This window comes from Fukomys damarensis, unplaced genomic scaffold, assembly GCF_012274545.1.
Source record: "Fukomys damarensis isolate Sample0158 unplaced genomic scaffold, DMR_v1.0_HiC HiC_scaffold_23, whole genome shotgun sequence".
Lineage (NCBI taxonomy): Eukaryota > Metazoa > Chordata > Mammalia > Rodentia > Bathyergidae > Fukomys > Fukomys damarensis.
The window spans coordinates 48,871,132-48,896,365 of NW_022900935.1; the positions used below are offsets into that span (position 1 = coordinate 48,871,132).

General features: G+C 42.0%; 1 protein-coding gene across 2 annotated transcripts in view; it reads right to left on the reverse strand.

Annotated features, from left to right (window-relative positions):
- Marchf10 (membrane associated ring-CH-type finger 10) overlaps positions 1 to 25,234 on the reverse strand; it is a 90,260-nt gene that overhangs the window by 32,518 nt on the left and 32,508 nt on the right. Inside the window, exons 4-6 of one of the 2 annotated variants that reach the window (XM_019209485.2) lie at positions 19,355 to 19,529; positions 7,083 to 7,229; positions 380 to 1,384 (exon numbers count right to left, since the gene is read on the reverse strand). In XM_019209485.2, coding sequence (XP_019065030.1) covers positions 380 to 1,384; positions 7,083 to 7,229; positions 19,355 to 19,529 — 1,327 coding nt within the window. Of the gene's footprint in view, positions 1 to 379; positions 1,385 to 7,082; positions 7,230 to 12,028; positions 12,445 to 19,354; positions 19,530 to 25,234 lie in introns of those variants that run through there. The other variant, XM_010637503.1, reaches the window with a different exon arrangement.

Sequence of the window (25,234 nt, forward strand, 5' to 3'; positions counted from 1 at the left end):
GTTGTTCAGTTTCCATGTGCTTGTGAAGTTTCTATAGTTTCTTGTGCTATTGATGTCTAGTTTGATTGCACTATGATCTGATAATAAACAGGGGATGACTTCAATTTTTTTGCATTTATTTAGACCTGTTTTGTGAGCCAATATGTGGTCTATTTTGGAGAATGATCCATGTGCAGCCGAAAAGAATGTATATTCTGGTTTTTGGGGGTGGAATACTCTATAAACATCTATTAAGTCCATGTGTTCCAAAGCTTGGTTCAGTTCTATTATTTCATTGTTGATTTTCTGCCTAGTAGATCTGTCAATTTGTGATAGTGGGGTATTTAAATCCCCCACTACAATTGTATTAGTGCTTATTTGGGACTCCTACTTCTAATAGGAGGCAGTTGCTGGCAAACACCGAACCTTGGATCTAAAGGATGACCCAAAGTAGATGACGCTGACAAGTCTGTTGGAACATGATCACTCAGAGCAATATGCATTAATGATCCAAGAGCATTATAAGAGGAATTCATTGAGGATCTTGGAGCTGTTGGTCTATCAGAAATTAAATAGTTTGGAGAATTTCTGGAATCACTTAAATAGTCTTGGCAATCTCTTTCGTAGTCACAGATACCAGGCCCATCATGCACAGAAATGCAATCACCAGAAACATTTTCATCATTGAGATCATTGTCTGGGTTGGAATTGGATTTGGTGTGGCATGAATCAAAGGTGTTTTTCTCATTTCCACTGTTTCTACGATTGTTTTCTTCAGCAGACTGCCCATCAGGCCAGTCTTGGAGCATCCTTTGCCCGACAGAAAACTGCTTTGTCACTGGCTCCATTGTATTGCTTATTCTTAATGAGCCCCCATTGGGCTTGCTTCTTAAAGAATTACCTCTGCAGTGTTCATCATTTTCTTCAAAATTTTTATTTTTGGCATAAGTGGCAGATGTCCCAAGAAATGTACTTGGTTTATAATTGGAAGGAGAACAGGGAGACTGCATACCAACCAACAGAATTTCTTCTTCCGTGTAGGTTTCTTCTCCAATGTTATTATTTTCTCCTTCAGTGTTCAGTGATAACATGGAATAAAATTCTTTGTCTTGGAACCTAAATGGTGTCTTTCTTGGCCCTCCCATGGTGGTGGATGTGAGTGGTGGCCCCAAGGACCCACTCAACACTTGAGGATTCCTCATTCTTTGGAAGGTCTGAGATAGGGCAGAATATGGCTCATTCAGGGAAAGAGCATTTTGGTCTACTTGTTTGGTTCCTTCAGCGGGGTTCTCAGCTGTCCTCATCAGCTGTGAGGATGAAATGAAATTTCTTTTCTCTTGAGTTGTCCTCTTCAGCTTTGTTTTGATTGCCCACATTGAGTCTTCTTGGTGAACTACTGGATCATCTTTGAAAAAAGACAAATTCATTCTGTTAAAATACCATGGATGAAAGCCCTCTACAACAAGCATGAGAAATCCTTTAAAAAAAAAGTCCTAGAGAACAAAATGTACGTGGCCAAAACGGGTAGGTACAGGAGGAGTCTGGCACAGCTGGCTTCTTTTTACTGCTTCTGGGTTCTTTCCACATCTGTGAAGCTCAGGCTGATTCTGGGGAAACAGAATTCTGAGGATACCAGTTCTTTTTTGCAGAAACTTCAGGAAGACCTGTCTAGCTCCAGGCTAGTCAGGCCTGAGGGTGGATAAACATCTCACAGAATACTGGTTTTCATTCTATATTAATTGAAAAGGAAAACTAGCATCCTGGGAATGACTTCCAGAAAACCCACTATTTTTATGACCCTCCTGCTTTACAAAAACTTAAGAAAAGTGAAAACTATATTGGCAAATTGGCAGACTGGGAGGAAGGCTCGAGAAGCTGGTACTGAGGTACACTGATGATGGTGGTCATGCTTACTATTTTTGTTTGTCTTTTTTTGTTGTTTTTGGTACTGGGGATCAAACTCGGGACCTTGCGCTTATGAGGCAGCTGGTAGAACCACTGAGCTAAATCCCGGTCCTCATGCTTACTATTTAATGAAAATAAAAATTATGCATCTCTCAAGAAGTCACTGTCTCCTTAGCCTCTAGTAAACTCATAACCACTGGCTATCACTGCATCTTTACCTTCCCTGCCCTAAAGTTCTTCATGTAGACAGAAGAGAGGTAAAGTGCCCACTGAGTAGGGATTTCTATTGGTGGGATCACTTATTCAAAACTTCCTTATACAAAAGATAAATATGCAGTACTTGTTCAGGGTATACACTGAGGGTCAGAACCACACCAGGTATTATCACACATGCAGTTAAGCCTCACAACCCTATGAGATGGGTACCGCAATCATACCACGTTAGAGCTCAAGTATCAAGGCATGGGGGGGGGTCACATAACTTGCTATACAAGATTGTATTTCTAGTAACTGATGGAGTGAACATTTGAACCCAAGCCTGCCTGATACTAGGGGGTTTGCGCTGTTAACCACTATCCTGTGTTATATTATCCCTTAAGACACTGGCTGGACTTCCATTTTCCTTGTGAAAACCAGGACCCATGGGACTTCACGGCGGTGTGAGTGGCTAAGGGTTTTTCACCCTGACAATGTGGGTATAAAATTGAAAGTACTTGTCTGATTCCTTCCTTTATTCCGTCCTGATGGGCCATCCCCCCTGGATTCCCTTCTCTGCTGTTCAGTGAATCTGCTGAGGCTTTGCTGTCCTTATCACTTAATTTTTAAAGCAGTCTGCCTGTCGAGTGGACAGGACACTAGGGGTCTGGGAAGGTCTGTGATAACAGCTCTGCTGGGGAAATGCAAATCCTCTGAGTGGCCAGCTCAGCCAAGGCCAAGTCGATACCAACTTGCTTTAATTGAGGCTGCTCACAGGGGAGCCTCGGCTCGAGTCTCTAATGTCCTAATACTCTGTAAGCTTCTCTTATTGTTAGCTGCATGGGACACTCAGTGACACAGTGCGAATCTTTACTCATAAGCTCTTCCAGAAATCAGTTAAACTCTCCTGCCAGGCCCCTCATGGGGTTTTATAAACCCCAGTAAGAGATGTATCTGCAATTTAAGGACGTTTTAAGCATCTGGCTATGTATGGAGCTGGCTTGCCTACCCTACTGGGTTGATTCACATGTGGAGACATTGGTGTTTCTAGAAAACCAACTGAATGTGTTTTTTTTTTCTTGTTTGCTTATTTGAGAAAAAAAGTGATATAAATTTAATAATCAAAGTGTAGGCTCTGATTGATTGCTTTTCATTTTGAATATGAAGAGCTTCAGAAGTCAGCTAACAGTGCTGAAACCTGATGCTTCTGGTGGTTTCCTAAACACAGGAATCCCACTGTAGGTTGAGAAGCCCCCGCCCCATCCTTGTTACCTCTGACCAGTTCAGCTCAGGCCTCTGTCCAGGGAAGGGGGAGACACCTAATGGGCAAAAGAATCCACTAGGGGGCTTCTGAAAAAAAGAAACTGGAAACAACAGGAACTATGAGCTCATTTCATGGAAGCTTCCCACTGAGCTGTCACGGGGTGACACAGGCTACAACACTGTGGTGAAACTCACAGAGCTCCTGGAAACCCACCCGGGAATGGGTCTTCAGCCCTCCCTGACACCGTAACTATCATCTTCCTCTTTAAAAATGCAATCAGAGCAACTCTGTGTGTGTGTGTGTATGTGTGTGTGTGCGTGCGTGCGCGTGTGCGTGTGTGTGTGTGTGTGTGTGTGTGTGTCCGGATTGGTGTGTGCTCTCCTTAAAGGTAGCAGACCGCACCATTCTATATTTATGCTATTTTAACCCCATTTTTTGTGTCTATCAAAGAGGCAGCAGATTTCAATAGCGCTGGGGCTGGGAATAAGCTCTGCAATTGCTATGCCAGGGATGTGCTATTCATAGCCCAAGCCCTGCAGATGCTGGATGCTTCCTGGAGGCCCTGCCTGGGCTCCAGCTGTGGATGGGGGTGGCTGCCATCTCCAAGAGTTCCCAGTGCACGAAATGAAACCAGAACAAGTGTCTGCCTGCCTTAAGACTATGCCTTTGGTCTGGACTTCCTCACGTGCTTGAGCAGTAACGCCCTACATTCCAACAGTCATGTACTTTTCATTTTTTTCTTCCAGCTATAAAAGTGGTCAGTGGGGCCAGGGATTTAGCTTAGTGATGCTGCCACCTGCCTCAAAAGCACAAGGTCCCGAGTATGATCCGCGATACCAAAAAATAAAAAATACATAAAAGTGGTCTCTGGTCATTGGAGAAAATGTGGAAACTATAGAAGTGGATGAAATAATCCAAGTCTATTCATAACCAAAAGGTCAGAAGACCATTGTTCCAGCTCTGGACTTGATTGGGGGGGGTTGCAGACCCAAGGCCCCCAGGTCATTTTCATCCTGCTTCAGCTCAGCCATTTTAACATTGAATTAAACACCCTGAGATGGTTAACCACAGGCCTCAAAACCCTTGTTATGCTCCCTCCCTTTTATGTCCACCTGCTCCTTGAAATCACTTGCACTTACGGCACAGAGCTGCTTTATCTAGAGTTACGGTGGTACCTTGATTCATGAAATTAACTTTGTTTTGTAGCCACCCTTGTGTTTGTGTGGGAAGGATGGCTGTGGTTGTGTTTGTCACATGATGTGGAGTTTGTGAATGGAATCAAAATTTTGCCGAACACTTCTGTTTGAGAACTGAATTGTTTGTGAGCAGAAGCATTCGTGAACTGTATTTTTTAAAAAAATTGTGACATTTTCTGTACATACAACTGTATGCCCTGCCTTCTTTCCCCAAATATTTCACTATATGCATTATCTCAGGTCATTATAATGATTCTTTAAGAACACTGTAAGTATAAGGTACACTGCATGAATATACATAAATTGCCGAACTCTTCCCCTATTGCTGGACATATAGATTATTTTGTGGTTTTTGCTGTCACACACCATGCTGTGATTAATAGCCTTGCTTGTATATTTTGATGAATAGCTTCATGGAAGTGAAACTGCCAAGTCAAAAGTCACTTTCTAGAGAATTCTGACGCCTGTTGCCAAATTCCTTTCCAGATGGTTTGCACCAAATCACCCTCCAGGTAGGATGTAAGAATATCTCTTTTAACTAACTATGTCATCAGCAGTAAATAACAGCTAATGCATAGGTGCTAGAAGTATTAGTTGTTAGTTTTACTGTCGCTATTAAATATTGTTTGTAAGCCTTAGCCAATTTGGTAGGCCAAAACTCACATCCTGTGAGTATATATTTATTATCTACAGAGGCTGAACTTTAAAAAGTGTTTATTAGCCATCAATATTTCTTTTGTGAAATTGTCTGTCATATTCCTTTCCTATTTTTCTATTATGTCTTCATGCTTTTTTACATTGATTTGTTTTATATCGATTGGTATATCTTGGTCATATTTTCTCCAAGTTATTCACAGATACTATTCAAATATCTGGTTCCTACTCCAATTTATGCAAGCCATGGTAGAATACAAGGAAAGGAACCAAAGGGAGGTGATAATTGCGGAAAGATAAAAAGCCTTGGCATAATAGAAAACTGGGACTATTTCTCAGTAGCTCACAGAATGACAGAGGTGTCTCTTGGGTGAAGATGGAGGATTGTAGGTGCCCATGGGCCCAGGAACATTTTATGCAGGGAGAACTTTACCTTTCAAATACCTGAGAGTTCATGGAGAGCTGCTGGGGAGGTGGCAGGAGAGAAACTAACAATAGTTCAGTCAGTGCCTTTTACTATGCGCCAGGAGTGGTCTATATATTATTTCATTTAGTTTTTGTAACACTGCAGCAAGACAGATTTTATTATTCTTATTTTAGAAAAAAAAAAAAACTTGCTCAGAGTGACCGTGTGACCATCCAGGATGCTACTTCCAGGAAGAAAAGGAACCGCAACATTAGAACTGAGGTCTGCCCTTCTTAGTTGGAGGTTTTCGATCACCGGGACCTCCAGGGATGTCTCCTTGGTATAGGTTCATGAATACTCAAATTACGCCTAATTCTGAAACATCTAAATTCTGCCCTGTCCTTCTACATGTGTCCACCAGTATATATCATATTGACATATGAAGGCTGCAACCTTAATGCATGTATGTATGTATGTATGTATGTTTTATGTGTCTGTCTGTTTATTTATTTATTGGTACCGGGGATCGAACTCGGGACCTTGAGCTTGCAAAGCAGGTGGCGGAATCACTGAGCTAAATCCCCAGTCCCCTATGTATCTATTTATTATACCTTAGCTTTAACTTGAAATTTCATCCTTCAAAAAAACAAACGTGTATCACTCATGCACCACACGTATTTAGTGGGGTTTTTTTTGAGAAATGGTTTCAGATTAGCCACTTAACCAGATTATTACTAGAATAAAATAAATTCAATTTCATATCATTTGCTGTCTTTAGTAACAATAAATGTAATGTTTTGTGGTTTGTCTAAGGGCAATGTTGGCTGTGATATGTCTCCTTCCTTGAGTCCTTAGGTTCTGATCTCCTTCCCTTTTTGCCACCACAGGAAAGGTGACATGGCTAGTAGAACGGATGGCATGGGCCATTAGATGTTTGCTCGGGACAGAAACTTAGAAAAAGAAGGGCTCCACTAAGCCGGTGCTTTGGGATAAAGCATATATTCTTTTTGATGTTATTTCTTGCACATTAAGATCTTGACACTATGATTGCCCTGGATCAGAGGGAGAATCTTGGGAGGGTGGGGTGGGAAATTGATCTGTCTGCCACGGGATAAGACATTCATCGTATCCTTCTTGGGGGTGAGTGGGAATTATGGCCAGGTGGGGTCCTCCCAGAGCTGTGAGCTCTTCTCCACCTCTCTCCATCGCCACATCCACCTAAAGTCATGAACAATCATGCTTATAGAATAATGAGAAAGAATAATGAACGATCAACTCCCTACCCCCTTTTCCCACTAGCTCCTCTTGGAGAAGAAAGCTGAGTTGAAGTAGTTTGCTTGTAAAGCTCTGTAAGCACTTCATTTAAAGGTAATTCTCCAATACATACAAACACAGACAGGTAAAAATCAAAGAAATCACCAGGTAACAAGCACAAGTCAGTCCTCTTCCCCAAGGACGAAACTGTGGCAGCCACAGGTCTTACCTGGTCCCCAGCGAGTTGGTGCCTTTGCTGGTGGCTGCCACTTCTGTCTACTTCTGTCCTCAGCTGCTCTTAAACTGTGCATTTCTGGGCTGACTGTCAATCTCCCAAGGTATGGTCTCCCCTTCCTTGATAAAATTTTTGGTGCTTCTGCCACAGAAAGGTACAAAATCTTTTCAATAATTAGGTTTTTGCAGGAAAACATCTTCCAAATAAAAAACACGCAGAGAGCCCAGCAATGTGGAAGGAGGGTGGTGTAGTTAAAAGGGAATGGACCTCAGAGGTCAGAGAAGAGCCAGATTTGAAACCTGGCTTACTCCTTAGTATGGGGAAATTGCTTTATTTCCTCAAAGCTCCATTCACTCCACTTGTTATGTGGAAATAACAATATCTAATTCACAAGGCCATTATCACTGTTAATGGGCACCCCTGACACCAGCAATACAGGGGCTATAGAAGCCCTTCCTTTGCTAAGAAGTTTCTAGCTTCTAATTCATGGGTGTTGGATGAGCCTATTGCTAACACTGGCAGGAAGGCTCTTGGGACACACAGTGGACTTGACCCCTAAGTGCTCAGCCAAGTTTGGATCACAACATATTTTGTGCTTCCAATATTTATGTCCTCAGGCTGCTTATTAGCAAACATGGTCTTCATGGAAGATTCTGAGAATCTGGGACCATACACCCTCTTTCTTGCCCGTGACCTGCTCACTACTGTACCAAGATGGAGGACAGTAGCAGGAGTGCTACCATGGGCTGAATCCCCAATGAGCTCTTTTAAGGTTCTCATTTGAAGTTAGGTTGAGAGCTGGTTCTCTGCTTCATGTGTATTAAGCGTCCGTGCAACTGAATGTGGGGGACATTTCCTTGCATTTCTGTAAGTTCTTGGGTTCACCGGACAGTTAAATCATGAATTTCTGCACTGAATTCCCCAAGAAAATTTGCCAGGCTCATTCCCTTTTAGGCAGTTTAAGAGTTTCACAAACAGATGTAGTGAGCAGAAAACAGGGGTAAATCTGGGACAGGCCCCTGGCTGGTATATGTGAGGACAGCTTTTCTTGGCATGTGGGGACAACTGGATTTTTTCAGAGTGTAGGTTGTAATTGCATGAATGTTTCCATCCAGATTCGGGAAGAGAGGAAAGCTCCCTCTGGTAGCCTGTGGAACCTATTTTACTACAATGATGGGGTCTATTTGCTCCTGACAGGCCCTGAGGTGGGGCAGGGGTGGCTCTGAGCCGCAGGACAGGGAACGATGCTCCACAGGGAACTGACCAGCTGGAGGGTGCTGCTGGCAGTGTCTGGTGAGTTTAGTGGAGCCCAGAGAGATGTGGGTGTGTCCAGAAAGGAGAACAGAGTGGAAGTTCTCTGGAAAATGAGGATATGTCCTTCGGAAGGTGTAGAGTGGTGACTAGACATGATTCACTGAGAGGGGAGGGAGAAGAAGGGTGAGAGATAGAGGGACTGGGTGCTCTAAGTAAGGGATGGTGCCACAGAAGATGTAGGGGAAGCATTTTCTCAGTACCCAAAATTGCATTCCTTGGAGTCAGACCTTCTTCTCCCGTGTCACCTGAGGACTCATCCCCGTCTAGGTTTTAGAGATCAACTGCTGCTCCTTGCGGGAGGAAGCTTCAGGATTCTTACTGGGGAGAAGAAACTGGAGAAGGGGCAGGCTTGGGGCTTAGGTCAGGCTGTAAGTCAGGACCTGTCCCAAAGGTTCTGCCATGAAGGGTTTTACTCTGATTCCCAGCAGAACATTCACATTCTTCCACACCCAGCAGCAAAACTTCACACTGCCTGCAGGCCGCCCACCCACCTTCTTGGGTGCGATCCTCCCTCCCTGAGGGCTTCTTCCTTCCCCAGCCAGCACCAGCCAGCTGGTCCTTCAAGAAAGAGTTTCATGTCTACCAAATTTGCTTTGACTCTGCCTTTTCCAAAGCCTTTGTTTTCCGTTTTTAAAATGTCCTTTAGCATTTAAACATTAAAAAAATCGCTTAATGTGCTTGTTTCAGCAGTGCATATACTAAAAAAAAAAATGCTTAATGTTTATTAAACTCAGAGTAGACTGTAAGCTCCTTAAGGACAAAGACCATCCCCAGCCAGTCTATGTATTGCCTCACACTGTTGTGCGGTATTACTAACTGCCTTGTATGATTTGCAGGGCTCAGGAAGATGCAGTCAGCCCCAAACTATGAGAAACTTCAAAACAAGAATACACTTTTTGTTAAGAAAAACACCCAAGATCACTTATGATGAAAGGTCATTTTTGTGGCTGTTGCTCAAAAAACTGCTTTCTTTAAAGCCTCAGATCTCTTAAATGATCTCTAAAACTATAACCATGTCTCCTCTAATCAAGTTCTCAATGAACTAAAGTAATAAAGCTGAACAATGAGATTATTTTACCAGGCCTGGTAGTGAGGCAAAGCCAGGAACTCCTGACCTGTGGCAATTTGAACTTTAGTTTCTTCAACTGTAAAATCAGAGTGCAGTGATACCTCGGTTGTTAAACTCGATTATTTCCAAATTTGGGTCTGAACACTGAAAAGTTCAAGAACTAAACATATTTTCCCACAAGAAATAATGGAAAACCAAATAATTGGTTCTGAGGCCCCAAAATTACATTTATAAATTCACTCTTCCAGGACCTTAACAAATTTCACAATGACTTTTTTTTTCTTTAACTCTATAGTGATTCTCATTTCCTTTTAGCTTTACTGCTGGTGTTACTTTCTTTGGGGCCATGGTTACAATATTTTACTCAAATAAAGTGCAAAAAAAAAAAAAAAAAAAAGAGCACGACGAAAGTTTTAATGCACCAACACGAGAACTGTATGCTGTGTGGGCAAGAGTGATGCTTAGCCAGAAGTGTTACCCTTTTGTGTCCACAGAAAGATGCAACATGTGGCTCACTCTCTACCTATACAGGTTTTTTTCATTGGATTTTCAGTTTGACTATTGAACAAAATTACACACACCAGCAGATTTTTTTTCAAATTTTGCTGTTTCAGTAGTGGAGCTTAGAGCAATTCAACAACTGGAGTATTACTCTAAGTTACTGTAACATTTAGCAAAAATATATATAAATGGCCTAACTCAGTCTCTGATGCTAATCAGCTGCTGAAAACAATGGCTACTTCTTCTACCATAAAGAGTATTATTACTCTTACTAATTATTAATATTCTTGATAATGAGAAATCTGAGGTGACACCTATGAGAGACATGAATTTGACCAGAAATATATTGCTTTTCAGGCTCCACAGGTTGAGAATAACTTACTCAGCAGCCTTCATTCCTGTGTATTCTTGTTGATTCACTCCCCAGCCTTCTTTTATAAAATCCAAAAGGCAAATAGCAACTCTTTTTATAATAATTTGTTCAACAAATACCTGTGTGCCCTCACTATGCCATAATTTGAGGGTTCACAAAGATGAGTAAGATATTTTGGTCATGACTTTAAAGATTATGATCTAATTTGGCTGCACTTCTGAGTTCCTCCCGTGATATCCTTTAGATTCTATAAAAGCAAGCTCTTGCAAAATAGTCATTCTTTCCCATCTGCAATCACAGTGACAAATGAGATAATCCTGCATGACTGCATAGTTTGCACACATCGATTTAAGAGTTTCAAACATTCACCACTTATTCCAAATTGCTAATCACATTACCCACATGGACTGTGAACCAAATTTTAGGGGCCTTTCTAAGATGAGGTTTCACCATGGCACGATGCAGATATTAATGTGCAGGAAACCCAACTCATATTTGCAGCGGGAGATGAAATGCAAGTTCCTCTCCAGGTAGTAGGACAAGTCCTTTGCCTTATTGAAAAAGGACATGTGTTCAATTCACTGCCACATAACTCAATATCACATTTGTCAGTGAATTTTGGGGAAGGCCAAGCTTTGCTCTGGATGATACACAATCCATACTCTCTTCTACTATCTGAACAGGATGCTACTTCCAATAGCAAAGAAACTGAACAGTTGTATCGGTAGAAGGCATCTGCCTCAGTTCTTCTAATAATGTTGGGAAATCATGATTGTTAACAGAAAAAGGAACAAACTGTACAAGCCTCATATTTATGCAAGATCCTGACAATTGAGAGCCAAGTCCACTCAACTGTTCACCTTTATTCCACACACCTAATTGTCTTCATATCCCTTGCCATATAAGTTCTTGATAGACAAAATTGAAAAGGAGGAAAATATAATTCCTGACACTTTATCCTTCCCAACACTACCTTGATCAGGATTGCTGGTGCCAAGGAGGTGCTGAGATTCCTTCCAAGAGATGCTGCTTTGAAGAATTTATTGCTTCCTTTGGATTTTGGGAAGGATTACAGGCAATATTGTTTTGGCATAATAGGCAGCTTTCTGTACAGTCACAAATAATAGGTTGCATCTATTTGCCTATTTGAGTGCACTAGAAATGTGCATCATCTTACATACCCAAAGGAGATCTAAATTGATGCCTAATTATGTACCATAAATATGTTTTTATTTTGGAACTCAGGAGGTGGGACTTTTGATTTTAGGAAATGCAATGCCTAATAAGTAGTCAGGAAAGAGAACGTAAACACTGACTGAGTCCTTTAATTTGTCCCTCCTTAGTGTGGTTCTGGATGGGTTTTCAGTTCCAATGTGTGCTTTCAGAACAATCTACCCAGTGCCGCTCTCTCAGGGTGGCCTCGGTATGTGCCCATTCACATAGCCAAGGGTATGATCAGACACAGAAGAACCTGTTGGGTTTCTGGTGGTGATGTTCCAAAGAGTGCCAGACATAGAAATTAAGAAATCAAATGAGCCTCCGGAGATGATGGGCTTTTATTAGATGTTCACTCCAACAGCATCAGAAGAATCTCAGCCCGAGGGAAGTAGCAGTGCCGTCCCATCTTCCTGCTGCCCTGAGCACCACACCTCCTGGTATTGTTCATGGCATTTCCTCTGGCCCCTCTCTTGTCCCCCTGCCTTCTGGATCCTGGCACCCCCCTCTCCCTGACTCCAATGTGTTGTGTGCCTTGCTAGGAGTGACCTACCACACGAGGTAAATTTTACTGGGTCTTCTGGGGCCGGACAGGCACAGCACAGGGGTCTCAGATGGAGTTGGGCAGGAGATGGGGAAGTAACAGAGAGATGCTGGAGACCCGGGCACGGGGTCTGGGCAGGCTGAAGCTGGGCTTGACATGGTTGGAAAGATAACTGAAGGGAGGTTTGGGTAAGAGCCCTGGGATGCTGGGGAGGCAGGTGGCACTAGTGGCAGGAGGAGGCAGCAGTAGTTGATACTAGGCTGCAGGACAGGAGAGAAAGCAAAGACAGAGCAGAAAGGGGAATATTCAACACCAAACAGGGGGTGCTCTCTGCTGTCACCTGCACAAAAGAAAAAGAGCAATCAGGAAGCAGCACTCATGGTGTGGAAGGACATTAAAAAATCTGTGCATGAATCAAGATTCAAAATTTCTTTGGGGCTTCGGAGTAGGGTTTCCACATGTCATAGATGCAGCAGGCCTGGCTTCTGCCCGGAAGGCACCTCACTTAGATTTATCGGAGTCACTGAGGAGTTAACCAAGGGAAACGGTGTCACCTTCACACCCTTTTCTGGCCACTCATCTCCAGCAGCCCTGACAGATGTAGGACAATTCTTCCCTAGCAAGTTCCCAAGAACTCCCTGAGGCAGCCGTGTGGAAGGCTCTTCCTCTTATCTCCCACAGCCAGTCTAACGAGCTGTTCTGGCAGCAACAGATGGCGGTCTGTGGGGTCTCACTCCATCAGGCTCTTCCCTGCAATCCTCCAGCTGCCCCCGCTCGGAGTCTGTGGTCTTGCCCTAGTCTGGCCTTTCTGCTGCAGAGAGGAAGCTTGGGAAAAGAAGAAAAGAAGCAGAGAGATCCCGGTGGGATCCTGGGAAGAGAGAGGAATCAAGGGGGGAAAGGCAGGTGGACAAGCAAGGTGTCCAAGTGAAATTAATGATTTGTTTTCTAATTTCACATTCTAACTGCCGACTTCACTAGAGGAGAATGTGAGCACCTGATGGAGTCATGACTCAGAGTCTGCCATGCCTGCCACTAACCAGCTCGGTCACCTTGAATCACTGCTTACCTTCTCAGAACCTGTTTCCTCATCTGCAAAATGAGACAGGTATCTCTCTCGTCTCGCTCCTCCAAGTGTGCTCCTTAGGCCAGCAGCGCAGCATATCTAGGGACTTCCTAGAAATGCAATTTCAGCCCACCCAAAACTACTGAACCAAATCTGTATTTCACCAAGGTATTTCCCATGGACATAAAGTTTGAGAAGCAAGGCTCAGGGCCAGTTGCCTGAACCTTTGGGGTGAGAATCATCTGTAGTGTTTGTTCAAAACAGTTTTGCAGGCTCCTTTATTGGAGATTTGGGTGTCACCATGGTTGGGACCAGTGTCTCCTAAAGACTCCTGTATTAAAGGCCTGGTCTCCACTGTGGCACTATTGAGAGATGATGGAGGCCCTTGTGAGGTAGAAGGGACTTTAGATCATTGGAGGTGTGTCCTTCAGGTCCCTGGTCCCTTCCTCTTTCTTCCTAGCCCAGAGATGAGTGGTTTTGTCCCATCATGCATGCTTGTCATGATGTGCTGCCTGGCCAAAGTCCCAGAAGCAACAGAACTCCCCCATCTTGGATTGTAATTCCTAAAACTATGAGCCAAAAGAAACCGTTTCTCTTTATAAGTTAATTATCTCAAGTTTTTCATTGTAATGGCATGTAGCTAAGACAGAAACTCTTGGTCAGGGAGGGGAAGCAGGCATTTGTATTTCAGCAAAGTACCTTCCTAATGGTTCTCATCATCAGAGAAGTCTGGGAGATGTGTAGCTAAATCAGTTCTGATTCTAAAATAAATGGTTAAATCCATTGTAACCATCCAGATGAAAACCATTACCTACACTGGAGGATCTTAGTGCAAGGGAGTGAATCAGGAGTGTCCCACTACAGAGGACTCAAGGAAATATTATCCACTCTTTCCTTCCTAAACGTCTCCCGAAGTAGTTTCTACTTCTCTGATCGTTTTTCTCTACACGTAATTGTCATCTCCCATTCTTCCTTTAATTGCTGTCATCCTTCTTACTCCATTCACTCTCATAGGCAAGGCGTTCTTGCACATTTCAACCCCTGTTCCTCTGTGAGGCCTTGGATTCCTCCTAGCAATGGGGAGTGCTCTACTGACCTGTGTACCCATGAGCTGGCTGGCATTTCCACCTGGATGTCCTGCCTGCACCTCAAAGACTTCGTCACAGAATGGGACCTCCACTTTTTTCTTGTTTTCTAAGACTTCACATGGCAACTTCCATGGGCTTAGCTCTTTGGGTGAGATCCCCAAGTTCTCTGATAATCTCCTCCCGGTCACAACATCCAAGTCACCACGTTCTGTAAGGTGTCATTCCTTAAATACCCCTCAGGCTCACACCCTCTTCCTTATCCTCTCTGCTTTCACTCCCGGCCAAGCCCTTCTGTTCTGCTCCAGGTCCACCACACTTCCGGTTTCCTGGTCTCTCAGCTGCATCTGGCTACCCTCACTTTCCCAACCAACACCTTCTCCCACGCAGCACCAGCTTAACTATGCCAGTCTGACTGTATCACTTCCCTGCAATAGACCTGTGATGACTGCTGCTCCATCACCTGCAGTATGACATTCAAGGCTCTTCAAGACCTTTGTTTACCTATGAAGCCACACTTTATCCTCTATACCTCTTAATTTGAAGGTGACTGTAAACTAGAGCTTCTTAAACTCGTGCACGCAAATATCCCTAAAGTCTTGTTAGGTGCAGTTTACCAGTCTGCAAAGTTTGGGTGGAGGCCTCAGGTTCTGTGTTTTTAACAAGCTTTCTGGTAATGCCTTGGTTACTGGTCTGGGGACATTTGAAGGCACAATTTTTAGCTACTAGGGCTATTTTTAGCTTCTTGAGGTCTGTTCAGTTGTCTTTCTCTTCAAGGCCTTTGTATTCTCTGCATTTCTTGTTGGGCACTACTTTCTTGCTCTGTTTACCTGGCTAAGTCCTTATTCTTCAGGATTTTCACCTTGCTTGTGCTTGCCGTAAGCTCATGGGACTTACCTTGGTCAGGGTAGGCAGGTCTTTAGTGTTTTATTTCTGTGTCTCAGGCCTGAAGAAGAGGCTTCAGGAAGTGAAGGAAGGGCTGAATGAATGGGCGATGGGCGAGAAAAGCAGTTCTCTCTGATATTATACACCTTGAGACAAGGGGGCAGCTGAATGCATTCCATAATTTCCCCATAGGTACTAGATAAATGGCTGATTGCATTCATGTTCAATTTAAAGCTTTTAGAACTAAGATATATTGCATCTAACATCTCAAACTAAAGTTTCTTTGGCCAAGGAGTTTTCTCACAGATGCTGGCCCTGGTGGTGTTAGGAGCAGGCTTCATAAACAGAGGAGAGACTGGGGGAATCAACCTTTACCTAAGTCAAAATCCAGGATCATAATCCTCTTATCCACCTGGTGAAGTAGGTAATGCTTTACCTCCACTTTACTAACGAGAAAACTGAATTCAGAGAAGTTACCAGCTCCCACTTACAGGGCTACCAAGAGGTAGAGCCAGGATTCTAAGCCAGGACTTCACAGTCTGTGCTCTGTGACACTCCTGAGCATCTCTTGTCTCAGAACTGTAGGCAAAACTAGACTGAGAATTATCATTCTCTCTATTAAAGTGGGAGTATTCATTTCCATTGTTTTAATTTTTTTTTTAACTTGGGCAGATAGCTTGGAAAGTTGTTGGACACCAACTGGACTTGCCAAGAAACCCATTAATCTTGGCCTTTCAGAGAAAATCTTCAATAGAATTTATTTACAAGGCAAATGATGAAGATTTAGGATTCTCTTCCAGGCTGCTCTTTAAATATTTCCAATCCAAAAGGGACCACAGTTACTTTAGATTTTTATCTTTTAAAACCTGAATTCACTGCTTTTGCTTAGTTTTACAAGAACATGTCTTCAAGATAAGCCACAATGAGACAGAATAGGTCCTGCTCTTCCTACAAATCTGAATCTGATAATGACTAATGTTGAACTCAGTAATAAGTGAGGATAATTTCAGAACACTTGGCTTTGCTTTAAAGGGCAAAATTTTGGAAGCAAGCTCTCAGGACTCCATCCAGATCCATTTTCCTGGAACATAATTAGGGACAGGCTCTGCATAAGCTCCAGGTGAGAGCGAAGAGTCAGAGAGGGCACAGTGGCTTCCCGTGTGCCGGGCGAAGGGGTACAGAGGACTTTTGGTGCCATAACACCACAGCACAGTGGCCTTTGGGTGCCATCCAATGTCCTGGAAAGGAGAGGTGGCTCCTTTCCAACCTAGGATAGGGCTGGGAAGGGTGTGAGTGCAGGCAGGAGATGGAGGCCACCAGAGCTCCCTGATTGTCCCTGTAACCCTGCCTGCTGGGCCTGCTGACTGCTCTGTGTCTCACTGATACACAGAGAATTCTGAAATATAAGCAACTGTGTTATGCTTATTTCTCATTCCACATGAGCGTTTGCCTTGGTCATAAAGGAGAATTTCTGAATCAGTTGCACATCACACCCAGCTGGGTCTTGACACTGCCTGAATTTTCCATGTCTTTTTGGAGATAAATCATATCCCTGGCTTAGGATATGCTTTCTGATTATTTATCTTTTTTTTCCATTTGGTGTTTCACTTTGGAGCAAAGTAAAAGTATCTGTACCTGCATTTATGTTACAGATTTAAAAAATGCATTTTTTAAATTTTTGTAAAGGTAGGAAAAAACTGGGGATAGGACAACCTTAAGACAAGAAAAATATTGTTTTCTATTCTCTTTACCAAATGCTGCTCTCATGTGCTAGATATCATAATGCTAATAATAAATTGAGCGATTACAGTGTCAGGGACTGTTGGTAGCACATAGGACCTGCTTTTACCTCCCATTTTACAGATGACAAAACTGAGGCACAGAGAAATCACTTGCCAAAAAAGGAGTCCATGTTCTTTTCTTTTTTTCTTTTTTTTTTTTTTTTTTGGTACCAGGGATTGAACTCGGGTCCTTGCACTTGTGAAGCAGGCAGTGGAACCACTGAGCTAAATCCCTGGCCCTGGAGTTCATGTTCTAATCCAGCATTTTGATTCCAGAGCACTTGCCAGTAGACTGGATACCCGACCATACACACAGGGATAATGAGGGTTCTGGAGAGTCAACACACCCAAAGCACTTCCATGGAACATACGAGCTTAAACTTGAATGTGTGACTTCCTGCGGACAGTGCTAATCTGACAGTGTTCCAGGAATCTCTTTGTAGAGGGCACTGATTTGCCCTGTGCCCATTAATATCTGCTTCAGGGGTTCTAGATGACAGTTCACATCAAACAGAACCTCTTTATGATAGGGGTATTATCACAGAAATTCACAGTAAGTCAAGCCCATATGTATATATAAGGGAAGATGAGGCAGGAGATTAAATAGTAGGCCAGCCTGGGCAAATTTTCAAGAGTGTGTTTCAGAATAAAAAATTTTAAAGGGCACTTTGCTAGTGACTAAGTCAGACAGTGAGTCTATACACGTTAGGTGAATGGATTATAACACACCAGTGCTGTGCTTTTAGCCAGCGTCTTGATCAACCCAGACTGCTACAGCCTCAGTTCAGCCTCTGTGGCACTGACATCAGTCTCCAGGACCACAGGGCTGGCTGGATAGCTCACAGTGGCATGAGTCTTGGACATAGGCTAAGCCCATAATATGGCGACAAAGCTGGTGGTTTATAAATGCTTTTGCTCCAAGTAACATCTCTTATTTGATGAAAAAGCTATCTTCCTGCCAACTTGGCTTTCCTGCTTAAACTTTGGTATTTTTCAGTCTGGTAATTCTTTAAATTTGATATTTTGTAGGATAAAAACTGAATAAATTCCCTCTTATTGTCAATGTTGTAAGTTCCACATGGAGTTTGCTCAGGCTGAAAACACATCTGTATTAATCAGACAAATTAATGAGTGAGCCTCAACAGTTCATTTTAATGATTTCTCCCTGAAGATGACAAAACAAACAGCTACCAGGTTTCAACAAGAAGGCTAAAAATTATAGTGAATGAATAGAGTTGTATAAAACATCCTCAATTCAATAAATTACAAATTATATTTTGAGATATTTGCAGAGTGACCTCATTTGCTCTATTTCAGCCTTAAAACAGTTGAACTAAAAGCCTAATTCTTACTGAAAGTCTTTAAAATGAAGAAATAACTAGGATGCTTTCCTCTGATTAAATAAGGAGGGAGAGTTGGGACTTTGCCTGCGAGGACATCATTTTAGAAATCAGTTTGGGGGCTGGGAATTGAGGGTGTAGCTTGGTGGTGGAATGCTTGCCGAGCATGCATGAGGCCCTGTGTTCCATCTCCAGCAGCAAGAGGGGAAAATGTCAATTTGGTTTTGACTTCATTAATGCAATAAAATGTGGGTGATTAATCTGAGTGAAAGCTGCCATTTTCTAAAAATGCATTTAGATTTAACTGGACGGGTGGTTGCATGACAGGAGCTATTTAGGATTAGGAAGTAGCTGTGATTGGGATTTTAATGAATTGCATGCTATTTACGAATTCCTCAGCAGTCAGTTTGGATCCTTTCCCAGAAGGCAGACCTTTCCGCCTAGTTACCCCAACTTACGCACAGTTCCCTAAGGATTCAAGTGTTTCCTACAGATGTTGGTTTTGATGGGGATGAGCCTGAGGAACTCTTAACTTTCTGTTGGTTTTAGCTCCTTTCTAGATACTACTGAGACACTCCTGCCCCAAGCAGAAGACTGGTCTGTGCTTCAAAGGCAGCTATAGAGTGAATTATTTACCAAATTGCACAAAAGAAGGGGTTTATCAAGTTCCTTTCTCCCACAGAGGACAAACCCAGGACTAGAGAACTTTATTACTCTCCCTCTTGGCTATAAATTATACCATTGAGATGCTTTTGAAAGCTCTTCTTGCCTGAGTCATAAAACTTGATACCTGGGGCCAAATGCCTTTATTCCCCTGAGAAGGGTGAAGAACATGAAAAGGGAGCAATTTTAAGATGCTCTGTACAAAGCAGATCACTGGGCAGAAAATGTGGGTAGTCAAGGTAGTTACTTTGCATAATTCATGCCTCTTTGACTCTGAAATGAATTTAACCATTTGTGTAAGATCATTGACCTTCTAAAACTTGAATTAACTACTTGGAAAATACCAGGTTTAGCTAATACCACCGGTTTGATTGTTGTGCTCTTTAAGACACAAAATTTAGACGCCATGAATTTTAATAAACCGGCCACTCACCTGGAGAGGTTTTGCTGGGGCCCACTTGCTCTGGTTTCCTTGGACTCATAGTACTTTTATGTTTCTGCTTGACTGGTGTTTGGTCAATTGCTGGAAGTTTGGAATCACACTTAATCTCAGATTTCCTGCTTGATGGTCTTGGTTCAGTTAGAGACTCTTCCCCACCAGAACTCTGCTGAAAATGAAAGATTGTCTGAGTATCAGTGGCCATGGAGGGCACCTCTGTCAGGTTGAGAAAAAAGAAACCAGGCAAATGCAGCAACCCTCCAGCAATACTACTGAAGTATCTTGCTAGGCTCAATGTGCCCTTTCACCAGCGAGATTTTAATAAACTGGGAGTATCAACTTCAAGAATAACAGCAAAGTTAACGAGTCTATTTGTATAACAGTATGGAAAATGTATGTCTACAAGTCTGTTTTGCAGCACATTATGAAAAGAATGTAACCGAGGATCAATAAATTGCACATGATAAAGCTATATGAAAGGAGGAGGGAAAGATAGGTGCTTCTAAATTTTTTGCCGTTTTTTTTATTTGAACTACTTTGGGGGATGGAAAGGGCAAATGTTTCCTATGTTAATCATATACTTGACAATGAAAAGAAAATTTAGATAATGTGATAGAGACAGATTAAATCAGACCTCGGTTTCAATATCCTGAATTATTTGGTACAATACAAGACAGATGAAGCTCTTAAATTCTCTTCTTGTCAGTCTTCTATAAAGAAGCTAGTGTAAATCTATGCATGAATAATCATGATTCCTGCAGTGTCAGAATATCTCAACACAGTCTTGCAGATGCAATAAAGATTATTCAGGCACTCAACAGTTTTATACTTTGCCACACTTGTGCCTACCAAAAAAATGACGCAAACAATATAAATGACTATAAGAAAACTAATCTTAGCGGGTGATTTAAGAGTGGCCCCATGGCCTTAGGTCCTTTAGGTGTTAGCATGGTTTGCTAGACAGTAAATTTGGCAACCAAAAAAATCACAAGGTATAAGGGTTTTTTTTTTTACATTGAATGTTACTCTAGTACTGGAAATTTCGCAGAAAATGTGGTCTTCTGCAGACACAGAATGCTAAATTAATGTCCCCATCACCTCCCCAAAGGCTGCTTTTTGTATTGATCTTGCTCATTGTTTTCACTGACAGTTGTGGCATTTTCATTTCACAGGTTCCTGACTCAGGAAAATACTCTGAATAGGTTTGAGTTATTGGGTGCAATGTAAGACAAACTAAACTAAAAAAGCCCTCTCCTTGTCAGTCTTCTATGCAAAAGTCTTTATAAATCGACAGGTGAACAGATCAAGATGATAAACCATGTTTTTTAAATTCAGTGTTTGGACACAGGCCCCAAACAAATTATTGTTACTTTATACATTTCCAGAAAATAGACCACTCTCAGATAAAGGGGTAGGAAAAGGACATGACGTAGTGAGTTGATTGTTCTCTCCTTTCCCTTTTGATTCTGTGACTTAATAGAAATCCTTGAAGATTATTCTGAAATGTAAAAGATGAAACATTAGCTCATTTTTTTTTATTGAGTTTATTGGTACATTTAGGGATACAGTACAGTTACATTCATTGTTGGGATCATGTACCTTTACATGGCAAGTCTTGATTCTCATTTTTTTCCCCTTACCTCTGCCCTCCCTTCACCCCCTCCTCCCCTCCCCATCTACAAACACTTTATTTTCATCTTTTCATTCTCTCACATTTTTTTCTTTTCCCTTTTTGTTCTTCCCCTACGTATCACACCTTCCCTACACCTTTAGCTCCTTTCCTCCCATTTCTAAATGTCAGTAATCTTATTAGAATCTTATGCATTGTTGCAGAATATTCACACCAGGGAAACTATTTGGTATTTACACATGTGGGACTTATTTATTTCACTTAGGAGTATATCTTCAATATGTATCCATTTTCCTATGAATGAATCTATTCTCTCGCTCTTTATGGCTGAGTAATATTCCATTTTATAGAAAAACCACAACTTCTTTATCCAGTTTCCAACGGATGGGCAAATAGGTTGTTTCCAAGATTTAGCTATTACAAACTGTGCCGCTATAAACATGGGTGCACATACTTCTCTGTGATATGATTCTTTTAGTTCTCTTGGAAAGATACCCAACAGAGGGATGGCTGGGTCAAATGGAACCTCCAGTCCAAGCTCTTTGAGGTATCTCCATATTGATTTCCATAGTGGTTGCACTAGTCTGCACTCCCACCAACAATGGAGGAGGGTTCCTTTCTCCCCACAACCCCGCCAACATTTGTTATTGTGTGATTTCTTGATAGCAGCCATTCTTTGTGGGGTGAGGTGGAATCTCAGTGTTGTTTTCATCTGCATCTCTCGAATGACCAGTGATGTGGAACATTTTTTCATATATTTTCTTGCTGCTTTTACTTCTTTGTATGAGAAATGTCTGTTCATTTCGGATGCCCATTTTTGGATCGGGTCTTTATATTTGGGGGGACTGATTGTTTTGAGTTCTTAACATTAGCTCATTTTTAAGCATGAGTTCTCTAGTCTCAGAAAAGGGAGGGTGGGCACAATTTTTTTTTTTTTGAGACAGGGTCTCACCATGTAGTTGAGACTGACCTGGAGTTCACTATGTAGCCCAGGCTTGTCTCGAACTCACAGCGATCCTCCTGCCTCCCGAGTGCTGGGATTACAGGTGTGCACCACCACACCCGGCTGCAAATTTTAATTATATATAAAGATTGTCATTGTAATTGGTTGATGGCAGTCACAGTCCTGCGTTTGGATTCCATGGAGAGCAGCGGTGAACATGAGACAGACATTCTTCCAGGAGCTATCCCACTCAAACAGCTTACATTAGTGGGCTAAGTCTGCCCACTTGCACTTCAGCCATTTATTTTCAGCTCACTGAAAGGCAGCAAAGATGCTCCAGGCTAAGACTTATAACACCTGTGCTACAGCATCAGAACAGGTGTTTGCCAACACTAGTGGATCCATCTCCATCACCCCTGGCCAGGGCTGGAATTCTTTGCTTGCGCCCAGGCGCTGCAGAATGGGGAGGGATCAGTGAAGAGACTGTTCATTGGGTGGGTGTTAAGTCCTGTTTATCCTTTCTGTACCCCTTCATTATGCCTCGAGCCTTTAGTAGTACTGAAGAGGGGAAAGAAAGCTTGGCAGTTAAGCACGGCCTATTATGTTTAGGACTGTGCACCTGCTTCCCAGCCATGTCTTTCTCTAGTTTGTGGTTCCATCACCCTTCCTTCCAGGTGATAATCATCCTTTCATCCTTAAGAGTCCAGAAATTGTTGCTGAAAGTGGGTATTTTTGTCTGCTGGAGACAGGAGTCACAATAGTGAGAGCTGTCATACTTATGCATGTACTAATGGATCTTTTCCTGCTTGCCTCATTGAGCAATCTTTAAACAAGTCATTGTAGCCTTTTTTGTCTTTGTTCATGTCCTCTCATGTTTTCAGCCATTCTCAACTACCCTCTCTCAGGAAAAGCCACTGTACCATCTGGCGAGGATGATCCTTGATGGGAGCAGTTATAGTAACTCTTTCTGGCACTAAAGTATGGTAATGAAAACTCTGAAGTCCAGCTCTCTGACAGTGAATCCTGGTTCTTGCACATAGTTATTGTGTGACACTGGATTAGATGGCTTTTCCACATCTCAGGTTTTCTCATCTGAGAATAACAGAATCCACCTTTTGATAGTTTAATGAGAATTAAATAAGATATGCCCATAGCACTTATAACAGTGCTATATACATATAACTCAGCAAGTGCCAGGTAAGTGAAAGCTTTTATAATTATTGTCATTTAGCCACTCTTAAAATTAACTAGCTAACCACTGAACATTAACTACCCACTGTTGAAACCAAAGGCAAAGGCCTCAGTGAAAAATCTTATTGGATTTCACCTATTCCAAAGAGATACGAACCTGCAGAGGTGGATCAGTCCCCACACGGCACACTTGGTTTCTTCTACAGGCCAGAATTTAAGAAAACATGGGGCAATTTTTTCAGGCAGTAAAGGTCTTAGGATAAATATTTAATACTATTTATATAATTATCAAATAATTAATTTTTTGATTTAAATTTGATTAAAAACCCCATATTTTTCTTGTAATTTTGAGAATTACAGTTTTTATTTCTTTTCCATATGTTCTTAAGCTGAAATGTCACATGGAGGTGGAGGAAACAGCACATTTCTATTGATTTGGGGGAAGAAAATTAGCTCTATCTTTTAAAATCAAAGACTGAAACATTAAAAAAAATACCAAAAAGTTCAACCTACATGATACATTAAGGAAATTTAATATTGGGAATTTCATGAAAATTCTAGTAAAATCATGTTAATTAAAATAAGTTATAAGGATTAATCAAAATATAGGGTGAATGTTTAAATTTTAAAATTTTATTGTAATGAAAGACATACTGCCATCAGTCTTCCTCCAAATATTTCCCCTTGCATTGGACACATATGTCCCATTCTTCTTGCCAATTTCTGGAGGAGTTCTGGAAGTCTTCTTTCAAGAGTATCTTTATGAGGCATGATCAAAAATATGGTGAATGTGGCTGCTACATGACATCCAATGGAAAGGCAGGCTCACAAAAACTTTATGGTGTGTTCTCATCCACCTTATTCACTGGATCTGGCACTGTACAATTTCCGGTTCTTCCCCAAAGTCAAAGTGACCACAAAAGGCAAACATTTTGAATAGATTCAAGACACTAGGCGGCTGCAGTGCAACTGAAGACACTCACAGAAGAGGACTCCGGAACTGCTTCAGAAAGCGGCAAGAATGATGGGGCGAGTGTGTCCGAAGTGAGGCGGAGGATTCAGAGGGGATTAATGGCAAGGTCTTTTACTATAACATTTTAAAAAATGGTTAAATAGTCACCGTACTTTTTGATCATATCTAAAAGATGAATCTTTTTTCTGGAGTAGTAGTTTTGGATTTAATGTTTTCCTAAGATCCCCAACTTGCCCTTTTGGCATCATACATAATACAGATATTGATCTGCCCAGAGCTTGGCTCTCTCAAAGGGCTTGATTAATTAAGGGACTGAAGGTAGCATTGGGCAGTGAATTTAGCAACACTCTGACAGGACAAGTTAGATCTCCTGGAAGAAGGGAGACACAAGGGGAGGGAAGTGGGATGCAGCTCCTCAGGAATGTGAGAAGGTCTATATTTTTTAAAAACTAGGGCCTAACAATACTGAGTCTGAAGAGGTAAGGTGATGAGGAACAGAGATGATCAAAAGACAAGCAGAATCAAGTAGATGGAAAAGAGTTGAAGTTGTTTTCCAGCACTAGCCTGATGGCTCCTTTTCAAGATCCAGGGACTGGCTCTTAAGTGGTATGCCACATCCGTCCCTCCCCTGAGGTGTACTGCTCTGTTCTGATTGACGTGTATACAACCCACTTTTGCCTTGTGCCAGTGATAGAAGGCTGAGCTGAGTGGATCTTATGACATAGTGTAGATCAGGGCATGACCTTCTGTGGGTAAGAGGGAAGAGGAAAAGAGTATGTCAGGATGATGCCAGAGTAAGACTGTGTATTTATTACATTTGAAATACATTTAGTTTTATGAGACTATGAAAGACTGTGATCAAGGTAGTGAACCTCAACAGTCAAGCAGAGATGACACGGGAAGGCTGGCCAGGGAACTGTGTGTGTAAATGAGTATCTTCAGAGGGCTGCCCCCAAAGTCTTTGTTCAAACTGTGCCTCAAATACAAAAGCTGTCTTAGGGAATTAAGGGCAGCTTGTATAAATAGCATTCTGGATAGAAGGGATATCTTTACATAGCAAGGAAATATAAAATATATTCTATACCAAGTGCTGTTGGTGCCCAAAGCAGACTTGTCAAAAAAAAAAAAAAAAAAGGC